The sequence below is a fragment of the Myotis daubentonii genome, chromosome 9 (assembly GCF_963259705.1).
Source record: "Myotis daubentonii chromosome 9, mMyoDau2.1, whole genome shotgun sequence".
NCBI classification, from domain to species: Eukaryota; Metazoa; Chordata; class Mammalia; order Chiroptera; family Vespertilionidae; genus Myotis; species Myotis daubentonii.
The window spans coordinates 81996879-82021699 of record NC_081848.1 but is presented as its reverse complement, the minus strand read 5'-3'; the positions used below and the strand labels follow the sequence as shown (position 1 = coordinate 82021699).

Below are 24821 nucleotides of genomic sequence, written 5' to 3'. Positions count from 1 at the left end.
GAGGCTCCGACGGACGGGCCTGGGCGCCAGCGTCGCCGCCAGCAGGAACGCTGAGATTCGGACCCCCTCCTGGCCTCTGTGCCGTGGCCCCGACTCACTGGCCGGGGACACCTTCGAAGTGAAAGGTTCTTTCTGTCTTTGCACAAAGCACCGCCTTCATCCCTGCTCTGTCCTGTTATGCCTGAGGCCGGGGCCAGGAGCCCCCCCGGCTGGCCACAAATGGGGTCTTTCTTTGTGCTGGGACACTTCCTCGCTGTCTGTGGAGAGCTAGGGGAATGCTGGGAACCTCAAGGGCATGGAGACGACCCGGTCAAGGTCATGCCCTCCTCCCCCAAGACACACACTCCAGAAGCCAGAACACCAGGGGACCCCAGAACTGGAAGAGATGCCAGGCATGGTTCTCCCCAGACACAGCCTGGAGGTCGCAGGCCAGACACTGCCCCCCAGAATCTCTGCTCCAGAACAGGGGCCTGCAAGGACTCCCTGGCTTGTCTTGCCAGCATGGCAGCCCAATTTAATTAAGATGGATGCTGCGTGCCCCCGTGGGCAGGAGCCGTGGCTGGCACAGATGGCAGGAGCCTAAGGCTCTCCAGGCTGCTAGAGAGCGCGGGAGGCCTTGGCCAGCAGGCCGAGGAGGGTCCCGGGATGTCTGCACTGGGTCTGGGGACTTGGGGGATTTGGCCCTCCCCTGTGGCCTCGAGCCCTGCCCTCCACTGGCCAGGCAGCCCCCCTTCTACTCTCTGCCCCAGCAACCCCTCCATGTAACATACCTCACACCACACACACACACACACACACACACACACACACACATGCCAATCACATCTCAAATACCGCCGAGCGGGGTAAAAGGCAGTCCTGGGCTGCCAGTGCCAGGGGACCCGTTCAGAAACAGAAGGTGATTTTCCGAAGTCCTGAGAGAGGCCGGGGCGGGGTCCCTCTGTGGGGCAGGGAGGAGTGAGGTACACAGGCAGGGAGGGCGCCTGGCTCCTGCCCTCTCCAAGGATTCCCCAGGGTTTTCCCAAGAGCTGGGGAAATAGCCCCCTCCCCCCACCCGAGGCTCTTCAGCATGAAAGGGATTTGGGGGGCCCCAACCACCCTTTCTTTCATAGGCCCTTCCCAACTCCCCATGCCTCCCCCTCTACGGTCCCTGCAACTGGAGCAAAGCCCAGGCAGCGATGGCACCTTCCCCATCCCCCATTCTGACCACGGGGACAAAAAGAGACACCCCCGCAAACCCAGAAGCTCTGCTACTGACCTTGAGCCCCCAGCCCCGTCCCAACCCCGCCAGTCCCCAGGGGGTACTGACCCCCATGAAGCCAACATCGCCCTTGGCTTCAACACCAAAAATGTGAGCATCTCCACCCCTGGAAAATCGCTCGCTCCCTTTCCCCATTGTGGTGGCTCCACAGTCCGGCGCTGAGAAGCAATTATTCACGGCTAATGATTATAATCAAGTCAAATAGAATTTAATGGACACGCATTCTCTTCCTGCTTGGAACTTTACATATGAATTAAGCACATATGGGTTCCACGAGGCACAGACTAGATTTATGCAGCCCGGAAAAGCCCCTCCACGCCGCGACTTTTTATTCCGCTAATAAACAGGCTGATTTACGGGCGGTGCTGGGCGTGGGGACCGTGATCTCTGCTGCCCCCTGGTGGTGGGCAGTGGCGGCCTCAGCCAAGATAGCAGGGCCCCAGGGATGAGGCCCCATGCCAAGACCTCCTAGGACCCTGAGGTCTCACCAGAGCCAAGGCCACCCGAACACCAGGGCTGGCCAAACACCTGGACGGATGGCCTGGACGGGTGCAAGCTCTGTGTGGATTCCCTGAGTCCAAGGGCCAGCCTCAGCCATGCCCTGGGGCTCCAGGCAGGTTCTGGGTTCTCCCTGCCGTGAGACTCTTTCTAGAAATAAGGAGGTCCCAGGAGAACTCGCCAAGCGGTGCTGGGTAAACTGAGGCCAGCAGAGGGAGGAGAACGCTGCTCATCTGTGGGAGGCACCCAGCACCCCTTCTCACTGCCGGGACAGGGCCGACGCCAGAGGAACCACGTGGCATCAACAGCAGCGGCAGGTGCTGAGGCTCCCGGTTCATGCCAGGCGCTGCGTGTGCACCACAGCTCGTGAGCATCAGCTCCTCATGCCCCCCAACACCCCACAGCGGGGTTTCCTGCCACCCCGCCATGCAGAGGAGGAAGCAGGAGCCCAGGCAGGTTCGGAGGAAAGGGGAGAGGTGTGCAAACGCTGCCACCCCAGCCCGGTGCACTCGGATGCAGCCAGGACCGAAGTGCTCTCTGAGTGCGCGAGAGGCTGCCAGAGCCGCTGCTCTCGGAGGCTGGCAGGCACAGGGCACTCAGGAAGGGCCATTAATCACTCCGCAGCCCTCCGGAGCCCCCGCCGCTCCATCTGTATCCCATCGACGCCCTGCCTGGGTCCTCCCACCCTCCCTCCCGGCCCCCCAACCACCCACTCAGCCGCTAAGGAGCTGATAAGATGCCCCACTTTCCCCTCCGGCCATTCTGCTGCTCAGCATGGAAAGTGCCAGCAGGGTGCCTCCCACACCCTGGCCAGCGACTGAAAGGGGGTGGGGGGCACTGGGCAGGGCAGCCTCGTGGGCCGGTGGGACTGTCCCCTCAGCCACAGCCCCAGGGCGTGGTCCTCCTGCCCCAGCCAACCCCTCCAGGTCGAGGCAGCAAGAACGCCCTTCTCCTCGGGGCTGCCGTGACGTCTGCCGGCCCAGCCCGGCGAGGCTTAGCTCCGTGGCTCCCCAGATGGACTCACAGACCTCGTGGCCACCCTGGGGGCCCAGGGAAATGAGCAAAAACAGCAAAAGGAACTCGAGGTGACCCAGGCTGCTGCTGCTCGGAGTCAGAACTCGGGTGCCTCGTCACCTCTGTACCGAGACCGGCAACGTGGGGGCAGGAGCACCGTGGGGCTGCACGGTCCTGCCGACATCAAGAGGGGGTCACACAGAACGAGGCCGCTGCCAGAAATGCAACCCGGACCACAAACGAGCAGGCCCCGGGCAGCCCTGTCACTTAGCCAGTCAGCACCGGCACTACCACGCCCCAGAATCCTTCAACGACCCACTCCCTGGCCAGCCCTGGCGTCAGACACAAGCCCAAGGGTGAGAGGAAGGAGATTGGAGATGCTTCTGGGGGTGCCGGAGACTGCAGGGGTTCCCTGTGAGTCTGCCCAGGTCCCCAAACCTTGCTCTCAGAAAGGGGCTCCCTGCTGTGACGTCCTGCGAGCAAGGGAGTGAGGGGTGGGTGAACCACCCGCACACCTGGACGTGACCGCCGCTTGACACCTGCTCTGACCTTGGCCAGACAGCCACTGCCTGGGAGAGCAGCCACCTTCCTCCCCCCTCTAGGGGGACAGAGAGCAGACTCCCCGACTCATCACAATAAACTGCCAAGCCAGCAAGTCACCACGGGAAGCTGAGCCTGGGGCACCGGGCCTCTGCCCCCGCCCTTCCTCCGTGAGCTCCCCGCCTGCTCCAGCTCTGACAGTGAGGGGCGGGCGGCGGAGGAAGGAAGCGGTGGTCAGGGCACCCGCCTTCCTGGAAGGGCGGCCCGCAGCCCGGCGCGATTCCAGCCAGGCTCTCTCTTCCCGGCCGCTAATGGGTCTCCGAGCCGTGAGGCAGCGCAGCCAAGGCGCCCCTGACACAGAGGTCAGGGTTTCAAGGGAACAGGCATCCACTCAGCCGACACTTGGGCTCCCGTGGCGCCAGCAGGCCCTCTCCTCCGGCCACCCGGGCCTCGCTGGAGCCCGGTGGTGTCCCCGTGCGGGGCACGGCAGACCAGAGCGAAGGTGACTGGCCGCCAGGTCTCTGGCTCGGGCCAGCCAGGAGCCTGCACTCACCGGCGTTGACGATGGCGTCCACCTCCAGCTTGGTGATGTCGCCGCGGAACAGGGAGATCTTCTCATTGAGGTGCTTGTCCTTTTTGTACTTGGGCTCCTCCACCTTCACGGTCAAGCCTGGAACAAGCAGAGGCTGAGAGAGCCGGTCACTGCAGAGTGGCCGCCAGTGCCCACAGGCCGGGCGCCCGAACAGCGCCCTCCACCTCCAGAGGCGGCTGGCCCGGGGGGACTGAAATCCCGGGTGATGGCAGCCCACGACTAAGCGCCTACTATGTGCAGCACACATGCAGTCTTGAATCTTTATAGCAATGTTGTGCACAGGTACAGTATTGGCAGCGCCCTCCCCATTTCACAGACGTGGAATTGAGGCCTGGGTGGGTTAAGTGACTTGCCCAGGTGACCAGTTACCAGGGCTACCATGTGCGGGGCCTGGGCGCTCACCAGCACACACCCCGCAAGCCACGCCACCGCAGCCACAAATCCTGGCTCAACAGCCAGGTGATGGTGGGTCTGGGCACAGCCTCCTAAGGATGTCATGGGGATAAAAACCAAACCCGCCTCAGGCTGTGCTGCTAATTAAATGAGGTGACGCATGCACAGCGCCCTGCACACAGCAAGCACTCAGCACCCGCTGCTGCCACTCTTCCTGGCCTCGTCCGGAAGATTCTCCCGAGCTATGGCCGCAGGGGCCACCCCCGCAGGCCTACCTTTCGCCGTCTCCTTCCAGGTGGGGACCTTCTTCAGCCTGATGAAGTCCTGGCAGAAGTAGTGCTCCTCCCGCTGCTTGTCACTCAGGCCCTTCAGAAACGCTGCGGGGCGGGGGGGGGGGGGGGGGGCGGGCAGGAAGGACAGTCAAGGCCGGCAGGGCGGGTGGCAGACCGGGGGGCTTCCTCACCCCCACCCCCACCCCACGGTCTCGGGACTCTCGCCACGTCCAGGATGAAAACCAGCCCTGGGAGCCCATTCTTCCCACAGGCTCCACCTGGGTGTTTGGGTCTGGAGGCCCCTGGAACACCTGCCCTGCCCTCTTGGTTCAGGAGGGGAAACTGAGGCCCCGGGAGGCGAGCACAGCCCTCCAGCACCACAGACCAGAGTTCAGAAATCAGCTCGGCCACTTTCCAGCTGCGCCCACAGCTCTAGGCCCCTCATTTCTTCATGTACACAGCGGGGATTAAGACACCTCTTGCAGAGTAATTTCAAGCTTACACATGCTCAGGCCAAGCAGGTTGGTGACAATGAATCAATTATATTATCAGTCAGTTACATCATCCATTGATTACATTATCAGTCCATTATATGATCAATCAGTTACATGATCAATCAGTTACATCATCAGCGGGTCACATTACCAATCAGTTACATGATCCATCAGACATCATCATCGTCATTAGGTGTGGGCTCAGGACAGCGGGAGCCAAGACAGCCTTCCTCCTCAAAGAGCCAGAGCCAAGCAGCCTGCTGCCCGTTACAGCAGCCCCCCAGCACCGGCTGAGAGCTCCCCCCACCCCACAGGTGCCTGGGGGGCGCCCAGGCCAGCTCCCCTGCGTCGGCACCAGGCAGAGGAGCCCAGAGGAGCCCTCAGAAGCAGCCAGCTCTCCTGAGCCCTGGTCCCGGCTCGTGGCTGGTGAGCTCCCCCTGCTGGCCTGAGCCCACGCGGTACCAGGTGCTCAGCCCAGCCTCGCTGCCCTGACCACACACTCCCCACCTGGAGCAGTCTCCCCTGACCATGGGGGGGTTGGGGGACAATAACCAGCAAAGGTCGCAGACAAGGGACTCAAAAAGCACCAGAAAGCGTGCAGAGGTGGGAGGGCCTTAGAGCAGTGGTTCTCAGCCTTGGCTGCACATTAGAATCACCTGGGAATCTTTAAAATCCTGATTTCTGGGCCTCGTCCTCTGGAAATTCTGTTTCTTTGTGATGGGGTGGGGCGACAACATTAGTCACAAAGAAACAGAATTACCGGAGGATGAGGCCCAGAAATCAGGATTTTAAAAAGATTCCCAGGTGATTCTAATGTGCAGCCAAAGTTGAGAACTACTGCCTTAGCGCAAGTGGTGGGAGAGAAGGGGGTGCCCCCCAGAGCCTTCTGGGGAGATGGCTGCAAGGGGCAGGTATTCAAGAGACAGGTTGGCCCCTGGGTGCCCTTTTCCTGCTAAAGTCACTAGGCGCCTCCAAGCCTCTGCTCCTCACGGACGCAGGCCCCCAGGTCGTGGCCCGGCTCAACTCTAAGGCGGGGCGATTATAAATGGCTCATAGCACCCGTGGCTCAAACCAGAACCCCACTTTCTGGCAGCCACGCCCCACCCTTCCACAGACACCTACGAAGTGTCGGTCCTGAACCTGGTGCTGGGGATACAACAGCCAACAAGGCAGACGTGGCCCTGGCCCTGGAGAACCCACAGTCCGGCCCAGGAGACAGGCCGACCAGGCTCAGCACCAGCAAGCCGTCCAGGTGGGCGGGGGCCCTGGGAGACTCGGAGAGGAGAGGGCGGTGGCCAGGGCGGGAGCAGCATGTTCAGGGGCGTGGGCTCGATCCCCAATGTGGGGCGTGCAGGAGGTTCCCTCTCATCATTGATGTTTCTATCTCGCCCTCTCCCTTCCTCTCTAGGAAATCAATAAAAATATTTTTTAAAAATAAATTAACCAAGGTTCTCAACCTGTGGGTCGCGACCCCTTTGGAGGGTCAAACGACCCTTTCACAGGGGTCGCCTAAGACCGTCGGAAAACACATATATAATTACATGTTGTTTTTGTGATGAATCACTATGCTTTCATTATGTTCAATTTGTAACAATGAAATTGGGGGTCGCCACAACATGAGGAGCTGTATTGAAGGGTCGCGGCATTAGGAAGGTTGAGAACCGCTGAAATAAACTCTTGACCTCCCCCTGGTGGCCTGTCCTCCCGCACATCCACGTGCTGCTTCAGAAGGGGGTGCCCTCTTCCATCTCCCCTCTCCCAAGCCTCCCCCACTCGCCCCCGCCCACACCCCGTCCTCCCCTTCAGTCACTGGGCGTGAAGGCCACCTGGCTCACCTTCCGGAGGACTAGCTCCCCCTCCACACCCTCTGCTGTTCCATCTTTTAAAACAAAGCCCTCCCTCGACCCCACATTCCACGCCCCGTTTCTCCGCCCCCCTCCTCCACTGTCTACACTTCCTCCCTCCCATGCTCCTCCAGCCAGGACGGTCTGGCCCCACCTCTCCATCAAGGCCAAGGTCAGAGACACCACGGGGCCCAGTGCGGTGGCCCATCCTGTCCTCCCTTGTTCACTGGGCACCTCCAGCCCCTTCGTCCCCATCAGGAAGCCCCTCCCCTGGGCCCCGCCTGGCTCGCTGGCCCCTTCTCAGTACCTTCTCCCTCCTCCTTCATCCACACCCCCCAGTCTTCACAGCAATGCCTCGCAGTCAAACCTTTATGCTCGTAATCCCAGCCCCTCAGCATCTTCTGAGCTGTCAGACTTATCCCCACAGTCCCCCGAAACCAAGCCCTCTGCTCACCCTGCCAGAGCCAAGCCTCCCTCGTCGCTCCCTAGACCCTCCAAAGCCCCCAACTCCCAGCGACTCCCCGTGTCCATCCAACCGTCGGTTCCTCACACAGCAGCCCAGGGAGCTGAGGAACATGTCAGCAGCCATCGCTCTGCTTAAAGCTCATTTCAAAATCCGCGTCCTCACCATGCCAAGTAGCAGGCCTGCCTCTCTCCCTGACCTCCTCCGTGCGGCCCTCCCTGTACTGTCCTTCTGGCCCCTGCACCTTGGCCAGGCAGCCAAGCAGGTCACCTTTGCGCTCCTCCACCAGCCAGGCTGTGCCCTGCCTCAGGGCCTTTGAACCGGCTGTGCCCCCGCCTGGCCTTCCTCCTCCCTGCCTACCCGCCCCCCCCCAGAGCAGCCCTTCCCTGACTACCCTTCACTCCTCACTTGACCTTGGCCACACTGGATCTGTCCTGTTTACGCTGGATCCCCACCACCTGGCACAGTGCATGGCACGTGTGAACGTCGTGGGCTGAATCAGTGAGCGAACGAGCTGAGACCTGGAGGTGGAGGACAGGTTTTCTAAGAGAAGTCTTCGGCAGAGGGAACAGCATGTACCAAAGCCCTGGGGTGGGAGGGAGCCTGTGGGCGGAGAAATGGGGAGGGATCTAGAAAGGCTGGGCTGGAAACAAAGGCTCCCAGAGAGGCAGAGGGAGCGCGGGCAGGCCGGCCCGGCCAGGCCGCTGCTGGGTTCTCCTTCCTGCTCCTCGGTCCCACAGGCTTGGGCTCGCCACGCCCAGCGTCACGTTCACGGGCGGCACCCGGCCTCTCTGCGCCTCAGTTTTCTCGTCTCTAGAACAGGGACACGCCAGCCCTCCTGGAGCCTGGGCTGGCTGCGCCTGAGAGGCTGGCGGCGAAAGCGCTGTGTCAGCGGTAAAATGCAGCACGCACCTCGGGGACAAGCACTCCCGCCTGGAGGGGTGAGACTCAAGGGAGCAAAACAAAACAAGACACAATTCGGGGGGATTTTTTTTTCAACTTGGGGCACAGTGAGTAGAGGAGCTTTTTAAATTATCTGGGTCCCCATATTTGTCATCTTGCACAACTGTGACCAAAGACATCCCCCCTGAGGCCTTGGCACCGCCCACGTGCAGGGACTCCCAGCCAGCTGCACCGGCGCCAGAGTGAATGCACCTGCTGTGACATGGACACTGGGCAGCAGGGACCCAGACCGAGCGCACCGAGCCCACGGGACCCGGGAGCTGAGGCCCTCAGTCTGGGTGCCCGGAGGTGGCTCAGGTCCCCTAGCCAACACCATCTGGCAGATGCCAGCACCCGCCTTTACAGAAGAAGCAGTGCAGGCCTGGGCAGGATGCGGCCCAGCGCTCACTCTCTCCTGCCCCATCCCCGCCCTCCCCGCTACCCATGGCCTGAGTGACCATGGCCTGCACAGCCCCTCTCCAGCCAAGTCCAAAAGACGCACCCCCCGCCCCCTTCTCCGAGACGACAGAGGAAGACAACCAGAGCTCCCAGCTCTGCCACCAGCGCTGGGCGCCAACCTTGGGGACACGTGTCAGCCTGTCCCTCCAGCCCGTGGTCCCCAAGCACGCACCCCTTGAGGCCAGCATGGGGGCACCCTGTCCTCAACCCCAGGTCTCGGCCTGGCTGATGGGAGGAGCTACACACACTGGTCTCTGACTCCTGAGGGAGGAGAAGACAACAGCGATTCTCACCCAGTGCCCTGGTCACCCCCACTTCCCGCCGGTGGCACCCAGGCCCGCCTCACGTGCCCCGGGAGAAGCGGGCCCTTCGGCTGGACACGTGTCCCACACATTTATAACATCGTCCATTTCCTTTTGCCCGAAAGACAGATGCAGACTTAAAGCACAAGTGAGTTTTATTTTTCTGATAAGAGATGTACAACACAGGTTTTAATTTTCTTTCTGTTTTGGAGGCGAGCGTATTTCACAGCTCAGTGAGACAGGTGCTGTAGAAAGATGTTTGCAGTAAATTTTGATGGGGAGGCCTGACCCCAGACAAAGCTTCTGAGCTGGAGGAAGCAGGCTGCGCCAGAGCCATAAAGTGCAGCAGGCGAGCGGGGATTCAATGATGTGTTTTAAGAAGTCTTTGTGGCGCCCTGCAAGCCGCTGTTCAGAAAGGGGAGGGCAGGCCGGCGCGGGGGGGCTCCTCTTCCGGAGAAGGCCAGGTGGGCAGGCTGGTATTGCTGGGCTCTGGGAACAGGGCAGCAGGGCCATTCATCACCGGGGCTCACGCCCCCAGGAGCGGGGTCTTGTCAAAGCTCGAAGCCCACGGGGCATTCCTGCCCCTCGCCTCCCCCGCACCTGGGATGTGCCAAGGCGACTTCCTCCGAAGACAGAGGGGAGAAGGCCCCCCACCCCCAGGTGTGCCCGGAAAATGTCCCAGCTCAGCAGTCGAATCAGATAAACCATCCACTCTGGACGCGGCGCCACAGGTGGGACGGTGCCCCCTCCCCACCCCGCCCAGCGCACAGGCTGGAACACAAGTGCTTTCTTGAGACCCCGGGGAGAGGAAACAGGACTCAGGACGTGCGGGTCAAGCTCCAGCATCTGACCGCACGGCAGGGACAGGTGTACTCAAGCTCAGCGTCTCCGTGGCCAGAGCACAGCAGAGAGGAGGCAAGCCCCGGGGGGGGCCGTTGGGGACCCTCCGTGCACCGTGTGGGCCACTGCGTGTACATGGTTTTGATGTCATCCCAGTGCAGCCTACAAAACCTGCAAGTCAGGTGTTGTTGGTCCTATTTCACAGATGAGGAAACTGAGGCTCAGGAAGCATGGGAGCAGGTGCTGGGGTGGCCCAGGTCTGATGTCACCAATGCCCGTTCTCTTTCGCACACAGCTCTGCCCCCACTGCAGTCCGGAGGCCCCTCTCCTGGAGGCTGGGCCCTCCCGTGGTGACAGTCCCCAGATGCCCTCGGTGCCTGACCTTGAGTCCCTTCACACCCAACTGCCTCCCAGCACAACTGTTCCTACAATTTTCCGAGGAACAGGCACCACCTGAGGGGATCAGGAGGGGATTCATTTAGAGAGAGTAACCTGGCCAATGTCGTCAGACACTGCAGAGGTCTCCCCAGAAGACTGAACGTCTCCCCCTCAGGGAGACCCAGCCCAATGCTCCTCACTTACCTAGAGGGAGAGTGGGCCCTGGAAGCGGGCAGTTCCCTTGAGGGTAGAGAAGAGGAAGCCCCAGAGCGAGGCAGAACCGGCCACCTGTCCAGAGGACGCACTGGGCCATGCGTGGGGCTGGGCACCCTGCACGCAGACTGCAGCCCGGAACAAGCCAGGGACGGGGCTCCTGGGTGGGTCGATCCCCCAGGGGAAGCTTGCCCAGCCTGCCCCGGGCAGAGGGCCCGGCTTCCAAAATCATCCCACCAGCTCCCCAGTTAGCGAACATAGGCTGCTGAGCGAACCTAAGGCTACAATGTGGCTTCCACATGGCTTCCCCACAGGGGACAGGGGGCTCCGTCCAGGCACCTGGGTTTCCACACCTCCTGCCAGAATTCCCCACCTTGAGCCATACATCAACCTTCTGACCTATACGTCAGTATCTTGTGAGTTTGGTTACTATGCTCCAGGCTTTTTTAACTGCTTTTATTTGGGAGAAAAAAAAATAGTTTAGCCCTAACCGGTTTGGCTCAGTGGATAGAGCATCAGCCTGTGGACTAAAGGGTCCCAGGTTTGATTCCGGTCAAGGGCATGTACCTTGGTTGCGGGCACATCCCCAGTGGGGAGTGTGCAGGAGGCAGCTGATCGATGTTTCTCTGTCATCGATGTTTCTAACTCTCTATCCCTCTCCCTTCCTCTCTGTAAAAAATCAGTACAATATATTAAAAAAATAAAATAAATTAAAAAAATAGTTTATTGACTTTTAGAGAGAAAGGAAGGGAGGAAAGAAACATTGATATAAGAGCAAAATATTGATTGGCTGCCTCCTGCACGCCACCTACAGGGGATCGATCCGCAACCCAGGCATGTGCCCTGACAGGGAATCAAACCAGCAACCTTTTGGTACACAGGACGATGCCCAACCAACTGAGCCACACTGCCCAGGGCTGTGCACCAGTCTTTAAGAGAGGACCATCTCAGGCACAGATGGGCATTTGGAGGCCTGTGTAGGTATGTCCCCAAGAGAAGAGAGAACACATGTCCATCAAAGACATGTACGAGAATACTCAACACAGCTTCATTCCCAACACTGGCAACCCACATGCCCATCAACAGGAGGACGGGACATCCACACCACGGGGCATCACACAACCGTGAAAAAAGAGCCAACTGCTGACACACCACTAATGAGGACGAATCGCAGATCTGAAGTAAAAGGCGCTGGCACACTGTATGCCTCTGTGCATATGAAGGTCAAGAGACTAAACCAGCGGTTCTCAACCTTCCTAATGCCGCGACCCTTTCATACAGTTCCTCATGTTGTGGTGACCCCCAATTTCATTGTTACAAATTGAACATAATCAAAGCATAGTGATTAATCACAAAAACAATATGTAATTATGTATGTGTTTTCCGATGGTCTTAGCCCTGTGAAAGGGTCGTTCGACCGCCAAAAGGGTGGCGACCCACAGGTTGAGAACCGCTGGACTAAACGAACCGATAGAAGAGTAACTAGCTTTAACGGGTATTGATTGGAATAGGTCTCAAAGGAACCTTCTGGGGTGATGGCAATGTTCTACCTATCGATCAGCCTGAGGGGCACGGCTGGATACGGGTATGCAGGCGCTGACGGTACACTGAAGGTCTGTGTACTTGGTCTACGTCACTGCAGCTCTGCCCCGTGTAAACTGAATGTAATGAAGAAAAGGTGTGGGGTCTTCAAGGACCAAAGCTGGGACCCCAACCAGAGGCAGGTCCAGCTGAGACAGCACCCCCAGTGTGGTGGTCTCAAACACAGGCCCCTAATTCTTTGATCCTCTTCCCTTCCAAAGGGGGACCCTAATTTCCCTCCCTTGGAATGTGGGCTGGACTCCATGACTTGACCTACGCCCTGGGATAAGGCAGAAGACACGCTGCTCGACTTGGAAAACCAGGTCACCAGGAGGCACTGGCTTCTGGCTTCCGGCTGGGTCTCCTCTCGCGCCCCATCTTGGATCACCTGCTCTGGGGGAAGCCAGCTGCCATGTTGTAGGGACACTCAAGCAGCTCTGTGGAGGCCCCATGGTGAAGAACTGAGGCCTCTAGCCAACAGCCATTTCCTGTGAGTGAGCCACCTGGGAACGGCTCACTCCAGGCCTCAGCAAGTCGCCAGGCCTCCCGAGAACCCTGAGCCAGAACCACCCAGCTAAGCCACTCCCACGCCCTGACCATCAGAGAGGGAGACGCTTGCTGTTGAAGCCACTCACTGGTTACGCAGTAATAGGTACTAAAACACATGGAGGTCTCTGTGCTGCCATCTGACACCTGCTGGGGACTTGACACCCGGTGCTGGGGTACCTGGGACCAACTGCCCTCCTCCCACGCCCCGGACAGGGCACTGGAGCTCAGGCGGCCCCATCTGCCCTAGTTTCTGACCTTTACCTGGCACTGTCCCATTGGATGACCAAATTCTCTACCAGTTTCCTCCCCGCAAAGTAGAAGCTCCGTGAGGACAGGGCCCTTCCCTGTGTCACTCGTGGCTCCATCCCCAGCACCAAACAGTGCTGCACAGAGCACTCAGTAAAAGTGGCCTGCCTGAAGGAGTGGACATCCCAGCAGAGGGACAGAGACGCCCCAGGGCCCCGGGAATCCCTAGCCTGTCAGCTCCGTGAGATCTGGAAGTTTACAGGGGCACCAAGGAATGGGTGGTGGTAGGGAGCTGGATCCTAAAAACTGAGGCAGATCTGAGCCTGGTGCCTGGGCCCCTGGCCTCCCTAGCTCCTTCTACCATCCTGGGTTACCGTTCCCTGACAGAGAAGCCAGGCTCCCTGTGGGACAGTCCCCCTGCCTGGGGTGTCTCTGCTGTCCCCTGCCGGGGGACTTTGCCAGCCCCCTGCTCCCTGCCCTGATCGGTGTTCTGGGGCCAGCGCTGAGGGCATACATAGAAGCACTCGTTGTGCTCACAGATCACAGTCAAGTGCTTTCTGCGGGCGCTTTAAGATCCCAGCGCAGGCCAAGCGATTCGTGATGGGGGTAAATCATCTCAACCTCTACCTCCAATCCGGAGAGGACGCCCTCCCTACACCCCCAACCGTGGCCGCCCAAGGCCTGCCTTCTCGGCCTCATTGGCCAAAGCCCCTCCCCGGGCGGGCGCAGCCAATAAGCTGCGTTCCCTGCCCTTTTGAAAGGGGATCCAGCGGGCAATGGCCACCAGGGCCCAGGGAGCAGACCCTGAAGGGCAGGGGCAGCTGGCACTGGCGTCTGGGCTATTTGGGGCTCTGCCGGTCAGGCTGCCCCCCTTCCTGGCTCTGTGCGGGAGGGGGGCGGGGCGGGGGCAGAGTCCAGCTCTGGGGCTCCTGCCCGTCCTGTGGGGGTGATGTCACTGTCCTCACAGACACAATGCCCCATCTCTGCCCTGTGTCCCCAGGAACGGGGCAGAGACTGTTAACAAGTGGCAGGAGGCCAGGGATGAGGGCGAAAGGGCACCAGACCACGTGCCCAGAGAGGCAGGCCTGACAGGGGAGGAGGTGGAGGGGGGACAGGCCTGCCCAGGGAAGCCACTCCTTGGGGTTATCTGATCCCACCAGGTGGGACACCAGCCAGAGGGCATCCCCTCAGCCCATTCCCTGCCACTGTGCCCAACACGCCGCCACCTGAGGAGCCACACTATGGAAAACACCAGCAGTTCGGGAACCTGAGGTCAGCTCTGCCACCAGCTCCCAAGTGACCTTGGGCTATTCCGCTCAAGCACTGGGCCTCAGTTTCCCTCCTGCACAACGGAGCAAGGTGGTAGGTCCTGGAGGATCTCTGGGGGGACCTCTGGGGGTGCCCTGTGACCCATTCCAGTGGGGTACGGCCACCTTCTTCACTCCGCTCCTGACAGGGGACCTGGACCCGGTGGGGGTGAACTGGTTTGTGGGGCTGGGAACGCGGGGGGTGGGGGAAGGCGTGGCTGGGAACGGGGGAGTCCTGACCAGGGTATAGGGGGCCTCAACTTCCACCGGTCTCAGGAGGAAGAGCTGCTGGTGGGGTGCCGTCCAGCCGCGGAAGCCCACGTGGGGCGGCCCTCGCCCGCGTCCCCTCTGCTCACACTTACATTTTGCCTCCTTCCAGTCGGTGGAGGTGTTCAGGTCCACCTTCGCCGCCATGGCCAGGGGCGCCCAAGTGCGCACCCCGGCTCTCCGCCCCACCGCCGCCGCCCCCCAAGCCCCAACTCCCGCCGGGGTCCGCGCGCGGAGGCCGTAGGCACTGCTGCGGGTCCGCGTGGCCCCCGCCGAGGGGCCTGGCCAGGGGCGCGGGGCGCGGAAGAGCTGCCCCGCGGCGCGCAGCTGAGCCAGGCGGCCGGACACTCGGCTCCGCAGAGACATGAGCGGGCGGCGCGTGCGGCTCCCCGCCCACTGGGACTCCGATTACGGTGCTCGGGGGAGGCTCCCCCTTATTTACTCCGGAACCGGGTGGCGCTGCCAGCCCGGGGCGACCTGCTCGCAGTCCGCGGGCCGCGCAGCCAGGAACCAGCCGATGCACCGCTGAGCACCCTGGGACTTGTAGTCCCGCCGCCGGATAGGGCCCCGCCCCCGTCTACACACGTGCGCGCCCGCCAGGGCCCCGCCCCTCCCGGCGCCCCGCCCTCAGTTAGGCTCTGAGTCCGGGCGGTCGCGCGGCCTCCCGCCCCTCCCTCGGGACTGGCTCGGCGGAGGAGACTCCCGCCCTCGGCCCTCCACGCGGCTCCGACCCAACTCTGCCCGAACTCCGAGAGCTGGGCATAGCCCCGCCATGCGGAACGTTTTGCTGCCAAGGGCCCCGGCCGGTCTCCCCGCGGGTCACCTGGGTCCCGCCACGCACCCCATCCCGCACCCAGTCTTCGGGAGGCCCGCTCGCGCTGCCCTTGGGGAGGAGACAGGTGACGCGAACAGGTACCGGTTCCGGTTCGGCGACTTTCCCCGTGCAGACGTGCCGCCTCCTCTCCTCCCCGGGGCGGGCAGATGAGCGGCCGGGAGGCAGGGGCACAGAGTGGGATTTGAAGGTCGGAAACTTGAGGGCCAAGTGACGTTTTCCGGGGAAGATTGGGGTGATTTTTTAAATATATATTTTTCCGAGTATTTTACAAAGACTATAAAAGATGGATTTTTAACATACTTTTATGTCTTTCTATACTAATACTATTTGGTAAATATAATCATGAATATTTTTACAACCAGTTCCAGCTTTGCCCCCCTGGGGTACACTGGCCCTTTGCAACTTCCGGAGGTGTAACTTACAAACACAGCGTTCAGGTCGGGCTAGCTGCAGACCTGCCCGATGCTTAGGCCTCCTGCGCGGAGTGTGGCAATGACCCTGGAGAGGGCTCGGTCAGGGGCACGCATGCCAGCAGGAGGAGGGCGGGATTGGCCTTGGGGGTGAGGGCAGAGAGGGGCGATCAAAAGTCCGGGGCCTGCGTGGCGCAGTGGTCAGAGAGTCAGCCTGCGGGAGGAAGGGTCCCGGTTTGATTCCCATCAGGGTGCGTGCAGGAGGCAACCAATTGATGTGTTTCTCTCACATCGATATTTCTGTCTTTCCCTCGCTCTTCCACTCTCTCTAAAAATCAGTGGAAAAATATCCTCAGGTGAGGATTTAAATTAATTTTTTTTTTTTTAAAGTCAGGGGCCAGGAAGGAAGGTCCAAGGGCCTGCAACATTCCAGGACCACCAGCAAGGCCTGTGCCCTCTCCCAGAAAGGCCAGTGAGATGAGTTCAGGATGTGGTACTCAGGGCTCCGTGCCCAAGGTCACCTCTCCACTTGCCACTTCCCTCAGAACTCAGCAGTGCAAGGAGGGCCTTGCCACCTGCACCCGGTACAGCAGCCGTGTAAGGGCACTAGCATTCGCTCCACCTCCACTCACCGGTCATGTGCTCCCACCGCCCGGGAGGCAGCTCTGCCCCCCCACACACACACACACACCGACAGGCAGCCAAGACCGGCCCTGGGTCAGCACAGCCTGCGAGGGTTGAGCCCGGGCTTCCGTCCAGGGTTTTTTGGTTCCCATCTGTGGTCTGGAAAGCGTTGCACAGATGTCACTGATTCGGTAAATGATGTGGGTGACCCTGCGTATTAGTTTTCTGTTGCTGCCGTAACTAATTATTGCACATTGAGTAGCTTAAACAACGCAACGTGATCTTAAAATTCTGTAGGATAGAAGCCTGACATGGGTCTCCCTGGGCTGACATCAAGGTGTCAGTCAGCAGGGCTGTGTTCCTTCCTGGGAAGTTGCCTTTCCCAGCTTCCAGAGACCACCCACATTCCTCTGCCTGTCAGGCGGTGCGCCTCTGGCCATTCTCCCAGGGCGGCCTTTCCCTCTGCCTCGCTTTTGCTTACCTGGTTCATTTTCCAGGACGTGTGTGATTACCTGGGGCCCACCGGGATAACCCAGGACAATCTTCCTATGGAAAGTCTGCCGAGTTCCACCTGCAGCCTTCCCTTCTCTTTGCAGTCATCCCGATATGCCAAGGTTATGGGTTTGAACTCGGCTCAGGGCACATCAAGAATTAACCAATGAATAAGTTGAACAACAAATCAATGCCTCTCTCCCTTCTCCTCTCTCTCTAAAATCAATTTTAAAAATTAAATAAAATAGCCCTAGCCAGTTTGGCTCAGTGGATAGAGGATTGGCCTGAGGACTCAAGGGTCCCGGGTTCGATTCCAGTGAAGGGCACATACATCGGTTGCAGGCTCCATCCTCGGCCCTGGTCCCAGAGCACGTGCAGAGGCAACCAATTAATATATATCTCTCGCACATCGATGTTTCTCTCTCTGTCTCTCTCCTCTCCCTTCCACTCTCTAAGAAATCAATGAAAAAAATATCCTCGGGTGAAGATTAACGACAACAGAAAATTAAATAAAATTAAAAAGCAAGCCATGGATCAGGACTTGGTTTGTGATTTCAGTTTCGAGGCCTGGCCACACACCTGCATGGATGTGGATGGAAGCATGATTCCCACTGGACCTCGCCTCAGAGAGTTTCAGCTGGACCTTATGGAAAAGGTAAAATTTTGCCAGGTACCAAAGGTGTGTGTGGAGCAGTGGTTCTCAACCTGTGGGTCGCAACCCTTTGGGGGTCAAACGACCCTTTCACAGGGGTCACCTAAGACCATCGGAAAGCACATATATAATTACATACTGTTTTTGTGATTAATCACTATGCTTTAATTATGTTCAATTTGTAACAATGAAAAGACATCCTGCATATCAGATATTTACATTACGATTCATAATAGTAGCAAAATTACAGTTATGAAGTAGCAACGAAAATAATTTTATGGTTGGGGGTCACCACAACATGAGGAACTGTATTAAAGGGTCAAGGCATTAGGACGGTTGAGAACCACTGGTGTGGAAGGTAGATGTTATTTAAGGCCGAGGGACCCACAGAAACACAGGTGTGGAAGTGTGTGGAACGCCAAATCTTCCGGTGGGAGTGTAGCACCAGGCATTGGCAGTTGAGGAATTTTAATATTGGAGAGGGAGGGGCTTTTGTGCAGAGAAAAGCTACTTACTGTTGCTCCTGTTAAAATTACTACTGTTTATTAAAGTTATAAATTAAGAAAAGAACTAGTTTTTCTTACACATGCAAATACAACTTGCAAATCTAGTCTTCTATTTATAAATCTACTAATGTTTGTATAAAAATAAGAACAACTACTTCCATTTATTCTTTGATAAATATTTAATTAACTCACAGGTTCAATAGATTAAATTCTAAAAATGAATGGCAATTACAAACTTAGGTAATTAAATTCCCTAATAGATTTAAACTACATTGTACAGAGTTGAAATAGCTATTCCTCTCAAACACCTCAAAATCTTAACAGAAAAGCCCTAGCCGGTTTGGGTCAGTGGATAGAGCATCGTCCTGCGGACTGAAGGGTCTCGGGTTCAATTCTGGTCAAGGGCACGTGCCTGGGTTGTGGGCTTGATCCCCAGTAGGGGGCATGCAGGAGGCAGCCCATCAATGATTCTCTCTCATCATTGATGTTTCTATCTCTCTCTCCCTCTCCCTTCCTCTCTGAAATCAATAAAAAATATATATATTTTTAAATCTTAACAGAAGAGACACATCTAATAAACATTTTTTTCTTTTTTGTTCTTTTTTTCCTTTACAAATAGAGAGTGGGTGGAGGACTGAGGGTGCCCTCCCAAGCTAAGTCTATTTTTTTCTAATCAGTTAAACAATTCTTATCCCCTAATAGATTAAACTTATAAATATGGTAAATCAGTTCTCTTAATGCTGTTTATGAACTTGGGTCCTTTTATTATTTTTTTATTTTTGTTAATCCTCATCCGAGAATATTTTTCCCATTGATTTTTAGAGAGAGTGGAAGGGGGCTGTGGGGGAGAGAGAAACATCATGTGAGAGAGACACATTGATTGGTTGCTTCCTACAGGTGTCCCACCAGAGCCCCTGGCTGAACCTGCAACCCAGGTACATGCCCTTGACCGGGAATCGAACCCGAGACCCTTCCAGTGCACGGATCGACACTCTAACCACTGAGAACACTGGCCAGGGCTGAACGTGGGTCCCTTTATATTGTTTAAGTTATCTATTGCTATGTATTAAACTGAAAAGTTACTGGCTTAAAGTTCCAACCAGGATGCTGAGTCAGCAGCTGGGCTGGGATAAGCTGGAAGGTTCATCTGCTGGTCTTGCCTGCATCACTCCCAGGATTGCCATCATCTGACCACCCAGCTGGGACTGGGGGCCCAGGATGGCCTCTCACTGACTGGCAGCTGATGCTGGTTGTCAGCAAGGCCCCCCAGGCCCGCTCTATGTGGTCTCTTACCCTCCAGTGGGCTAGACTGGGCATCTCCATGGCGTCATGGTCTCCATGGCCCTGCTCCAAGAGGGTGACACCAGAGGCTACAATGCCCTTGAGGCCTAACTCTAAGGCAGTGGTTCTCAACCTTCTGGCCCTTTAAATACAGTTCCTCATGTTGTGCCCCAACCATAAAATTATTTTCGTTGCTACTTCATAACTGTCATGTTGCTACTGTGATGAATCGTCATGTAAATATCTGATATGCAGGATGGTCTTAGGCGACCCCTGTGAAAGGGTCGTTCGACCGCCAAAGGGGTCGCGACCCACAGGTTGAGAACCGCTGCTCTAAGGTCACACTATGTTACAGCCATCACATCCTGTTGGTCAAAGCGGGTTGCAAGGCCAGCCTATATTTGAGGGACTGGAGAGAGATATAGACTCCACCTCTTAATGGGAGGCGCAGCCAGTCCCCTTGCAAAGGGTGGGCACCGAGGGGCAGGAGGAATTACTACAGCCCTCACTGCAGGCAGCCTACCACTCACCCTCTAATTAAAGTCACAGACCACACAGGGCAGAGGGACTGCACATGGCGGTGAACAAATCGTAGGCTCTGCCCAGAGTCTGACCTGGGAGACACCTGGTCAACAAGTGAACAAGTGCAAGTCAGTTCAGGCGGCGCTGAGAGCTGCCCAGAGAATGAGTCCAAAGAGCAGGAAAAGGCTCAGCGAAGAGCTGCTAGATTCTTCACTCCATACGGCCTCAGCTCCGGTGGCTCAGGGGTGACTGGGTGGGGCGGGAGGATCCAAGACAGCTTCCCTCACACACCTGGGCTGGGATGGTGAACAGCTGGGTTGTCCACGTGGCAGCTTGGGCTTCCTTGAACCGTGGCTACCTCGGGACAGTCAGACTTCTTACGTGGCAACCCCGGGCTCCAAGAGTGAGTGTGTCAAAAGATGGGAAGTGTGCGCTGCCAGGGTTATAAGGCTTGGAAACAGGTACAATAACACTACCCCTGTGTTCTATTGGTCAGCATAGTCCCAGGACCCACCAAATTCAAGGGGAGGGGACAAACTCCCCCACCACACACACCTTTCAGTGGGTGGGGTGTCACCGAATTTGCACCATCTTTCATCTCCTGCAGTGCCCCTGACAGCCTTCTCCTGGTACCGGGAGTCATCTTATGCACTGTGGTCATTTATAGATATATTTTTATTGATTTCAGAGAGGAAGGGAGAAGGAGAGATAGAAACATCCATGATGAGAGAGAATCATCGACCGGCTGCCTCCTGCACCACCCCACACTGGGGATGGAGCCCACAACCTGGTATGTGTCCTGACTGAGAATCGAACCGTGACCTCCTGGTTCATAGGTCGACGCTCAACCACTGAGCCGGGCTGCACTGCGGTCAGTTTAGACCTGCTTGTCATGTAGCAGGTTTCGGTCTCAAGCCTCAGCCAAGCTCAGGTGTACAAGGAATACATTTAACATTTCCCAGCCTCAGTTCTGTTTATAGTTGGAGCCAAATGATTTGGGGAGCCATCTGGCACATTCCAAGCTGTTCAGCAGCATCCCTGGCCTCGGTAGCCCACCCACCCTCCAAGTTATGACCAAAAAAAAGTCTCTGGACATTGCAAAGTGTCCCCTGTGGGCAAAGTCACCCCTGGTTGAGAACCACTGCCTTGGGACCCACTCATTCTGACCCCAAGCCCCCATCCTACCCAGCAGTCAGGATATTTTATCTCAGTTATGACTGGGGCCCCTTCTCTGTCCAGGGGGGCAAGAGTGTGTGATGCCGTTAACCTTGGCAGGAGCACTGGTCCACTATCATGGTTGTCGTCAGTGTCCTCACTGGGCTCAACTCGGTGGTCACCTGCGTACAGCAGCTCTCCTCTCACCCTCCATCCCAACTCGAATCTCAGGATAGGCCTGAGAGCCAGGCTGGGGATTCCCTCGGACTCTGACCGCGCCCCCCCCCCCAACCCCCGCCACCACCAACTCAGGGAGCCAACACTCCTCTCCCGCCCGTTCCCAGTCACAGCTAGGAGATAGCTGGGGAGCTGCGAAGGGGTCTGTGTCCAGCTGGCAGTGTTTGCTGATGAACTGAACGTGGCTGTGACAGACAGGAGTCAAGGACACCTCCAAAGTTTCCAGCCCGAACGCGTCCAAGAATGGTGAGGCCACTGATGAGAGGGGCGTCAAGGGAGGAGCAACATGGGGGAGAATGTCAGGAGCTCTGATTTGAACACATTGGGAAGTCCATTGGCCTTCCCGCTGAGGCAGCGAGGAGGCATCTGGGGGGACAGCCTGGAACTTGGGTGCAAGATCTGAGCGGAAGGTGGAAGTGTGGGAGTCATCGAGACGGTATTTATAGCCACGAGGCTGCCTGAGGTCACTCCGGGAGGCAGGGTGGATGGCGAGGTCCCAGGCTGGGCTCTGGGGCTCTCTGAATAATTTATTGGCTAATAATTACACCGTTTTATTCCTTGAAGCATCTGGCACGTTGCCTGGCTCTCCATAGAAGTTCGCCGAATTGAGCAGAACTCTATGGCGCTTCATTTCCCACACGTTTCCCCTGCTAGTCAGGGCTCCCATGCTATCTTAGCGGGAGAGCTGGCAGTTAGAATCATTCAGTTAAATGGGAAATGAGATATTCTTTAGGAATTTCTCAGAATCGGAAGGGAACTTGGCCCTCAAATTCCCACTCCAATAGTGAAAGTTCCTGTAAAGACAAAAATTCCATGTGCTGCAGACCCCAGAGGTCAGAGCTGCAAGCCTCCCCTCACCTCCACGCCTTCACCCCACGCTCAGCTCCCTAGGTCCAGATGTTTTATTTTTCCTGATCTTGGGAGAACTTTACCACGGGAAGTTTGCTCTGCAGAGAACTTGGCCGCACCATGGAGCCCTGCGGTCTGTCCTTCGCTCAGGACGCCCAGGACGCCCGCGTGGACAAATGCTGCCCTCGCCACCTTGCTCCCCGCCGTGAGCGCGGCGGCACTGGAATAGCAGCATGAATCACTTGAACCGTGACGCCCAGGACGCCTTCTGTGGAGCTGCTGCTGGTGTCCGGGGAGCCGGGGAAGGGGACCCTGCCCCCTGCCCACCCAGGGGCTCCGAGTTCGCCAGCAACCTGGAGAAGCCAGTCGGTGGGAATGATGAGAGCAAACATTTCTCACTGTTCAGACGCGGCTTTACCATGACACTGATTCAGCTTAAGCTTTAGGGTCTCCCGTCTGCATCCCTTCTGCAGCGCCATGCCTCGTGTTTTAATTTGCATTTTTCTTTTCTGGAAGAAGGCTCACATTTTTATAAGTGTCAGGTCTGACAGGACTTGAGTTTGGGTTATTTCGTTTAATCCTCGTAGTAACGTCGGGAAGTCACTGGCACGTCATTATCCCTTTACGGACAAGGTCATAGAGCGTAGGAAAGCCATCTTTGGGTCCCTTGAAAATTCCACACTTGTTCAGCCCTGCACCCTCCGTTACCCTTCCTGGCACCCCGTCCCTGGCTGGCTTCTCCTCCCCCCAGGTCTCAGGGACCTTCACTATGCACCCACCTTTAGGGGCCCCTTCCTTTCCTGCCTCCCTGGTTATTCTCTGTCCCTTACCGTTTGCTTTCCTTATAAGTCTAGAGTTATCGTCATCGGTGCATTTATTTATAAATATATATATATATATATATATATATATATATATATACATATACATACATATATATATATATAATTGATTTCAGAGAGGAAGGGGAAAGGGAGATAGAAACATCAATGGTGAGAATCATTGATTGGCTGCCTCCTACATGCCCCCTACTAGGATTGAGCCTGACACCAGGGCATGTGCCCCGACCATAAACCGAACCGTGACCTCCTGGTTCATATGTGGATGCTCAGCCACTGAGCCACACCGGCCGGACTGTGCGTGTATTTTTCTGTAACAAGTGCAGATAGTGCTTACTTGTCATCAGGCACTGTCCCACTTGCTTTACAAACACCAGATCGTTTCATCCTCACAACTAATCTGACATTGAAACTTTCTCGTCCCCGTTTTAAAATGAAAGAAACTGAAGCACAGAGGAGTCAAGTAGGTTGCTTAAAGTCACACAGCTGATGAGTTTATCATCTGACTCTCCCATTAGAAGACAAGAGCCATGTGAGCAGAAGTTGCGCCTGTGGGCTGCCGTTTTTACTGCTGAGCCCCTGCACGCCGAGCGCCACACGTCGTAGGACTATATAAAAACACGTGTCCAGGTCACACAGAGAGGAACAGGAAAGAAGCCTGGAGACGGGCTGTGGGGGAGATGACGGGAGGCTCGGAAAGGCCGCCAGAGACAGGAAGGGCTGGTCTAAGGAACAGCAGTGGGATTAGCAGGAGTGTGGTCTGAAGAAAGTGCCAAGAAGAAAGGAAAGGTCTTGTTGGCAAATTTAGCAGAAGAATGAGAGAGGCCAAAAGCCTTAGACTCGAGCAGGCCAAAGGCTTAGAGCCATCCTTGTCTCCTCCTTCCTTCACATTCCGCCTCCAGTGCACCCCTAGGTCCTGGTGGCTTGGCAAAGCGCATCTGAATACAATTCTCAGCCCTCCTTTGCTCCCACCCTGGCCCAGCCGCCACCACAGCTCTCCCAGCCTCCCCCTTGCCCTCTTCATCTCACAGCAGCTACAGGGAGCTGATGAAATGAAATGGACTGTGTTCCTCTTCTGCTCAGAATCTGCCAGCATGTCCCACCTGCAGGGCCTGGCTCCGCCTGCCTCTTCCCTGCTGCCTCCATTCTGGCCACCCCAAGGCAGCTGCTACCCCAGGACCTCTGCACGGCTGTTCCCTCTGACGGCCAAGTTCTTCCCCAGACTTCTCATCATCTCACTTCCCTGGGTCTTTTCTCAAACGTTAGCTTCTCACTGAGGTTTGCCCTGGCCCCTCACCCAGCGCTCCTGGCACCCTGTCCCTGACATGTTTCTCTACTGCACCTGTGCGGGTACACTACATAAACTCTTAGGTTTGTCTCCTTCACTAACAAACACCATGAAAACGGATTTTTGTCCGTTTTGTTCACTGCACTTCCGGCAACGCCCACAATTACACCTGACACATAACAGGGCATTCGATGTTTGATGGATTGATGAATGCCACCGTGCCAGACACTGCAATGCAGCTGGAACCCAGGATAAAGGAAAACAAACCCAAGGCCCTTCTGGACCTCACAGACTGTGGTGCTACCTCCCAGGCACTGGTCTGTGACGGGGACACGTGGGTGACCCAGGGTGCTGAGAAAGCCGGGAACAGGTGGCCAGAAATCAGCGTGTTTGTTTGGGGCCAGTTGCCATGGAACCTTGACGGCCCATCTCAGCCAGAGAGACACGAGGTAAACCCGGCAGAGCTGGTGGCCCGGGAACCGGCAGAGGGAGCAGCTCGGAGGCGAGGCGGGCCCAGCGCCCAGGAGCCCAGGAGCCCACCTAGTTCGGGGAAGGAGGGGTCCGTGTGGCTGGAGGTCTGTGCTGAAGGTGGCGGACAGGAAAAAGGGTGGGAAACGCAGGCCTGCCAAGTTAGACGGCCCTGAGCCCGATCTGAAGCCGCCCAGGGTTCAGCGAG

The 24821-nt window shown here is 57.3% G+C and overlaps 1 protein-coding gene and 1 long non-coding RNA gene across 10 annotated transcripts in view; one reads left to right on the top strand and one right to left on the bottom strand.

Annotated features, from left to right (window-relative positions):
- MACROD1 (mono-ADP ribosylhydrolase 1) overlaps positions 1 to 14990 on the bottom strand; it is a 128998-nt gene extending 114008 nt beyond the window's left edge. For 2 of the 4 annotated variants that reach the window (XM_059710292.1, XM_059710291.1), the window contains exons 1-3: positions 14551 to 14985; positions 4574 to 4675; positions 3867 to 3983 (exon numbers count right to left, since the gene is read on the bottom strand). In XM_059710292.1, coding sequence (XP_059566275.1) covers positions 3867 to 3983; positions 4574 to 4675; positions 14551 to 14821 — 490 coding nt within the window. In that variant the 5' untranslated portion in view covers positions 14822 to 14985. Of the gene's footprint in view, positions 1 to 3866; positions 3984 to 4573; positions 4676 to 14550 lie in introns of all 4 variants that reach the window. The other 2 variants (XM_059710290.1, XM_059710289.1) reach the window with 2 other exon arrangements.
- On the top strand, positions 13809 to 22939 carry LOC132241487 (uncharacterized). Of its 6 annotated transcripts, none has more exons than XR_009454510.1 (4): positions 15083 to 15367; positions 16091 to 16297; positions 17375 to 17471; positions 21277 to 22939. It is a non-coding gene; the product is annotated as an uncharacterized LOC132241487 (long non-coding RNA). The 6 variants fall into 6 exon arrangements; XR_009454511.1 differs by lacking the exon at positions 15083 to 15367 and adding an exon at positions 15445 to 15477; XR_009454512.1 differs by lacking the exons at positions 15083 to 15367; positions 16091 to 16297 and adding an exon at positions 13809 to 14153.
- The last annotated feature ends 1882 nt before the right edge of the window (positions 22940 to 24821 follow it).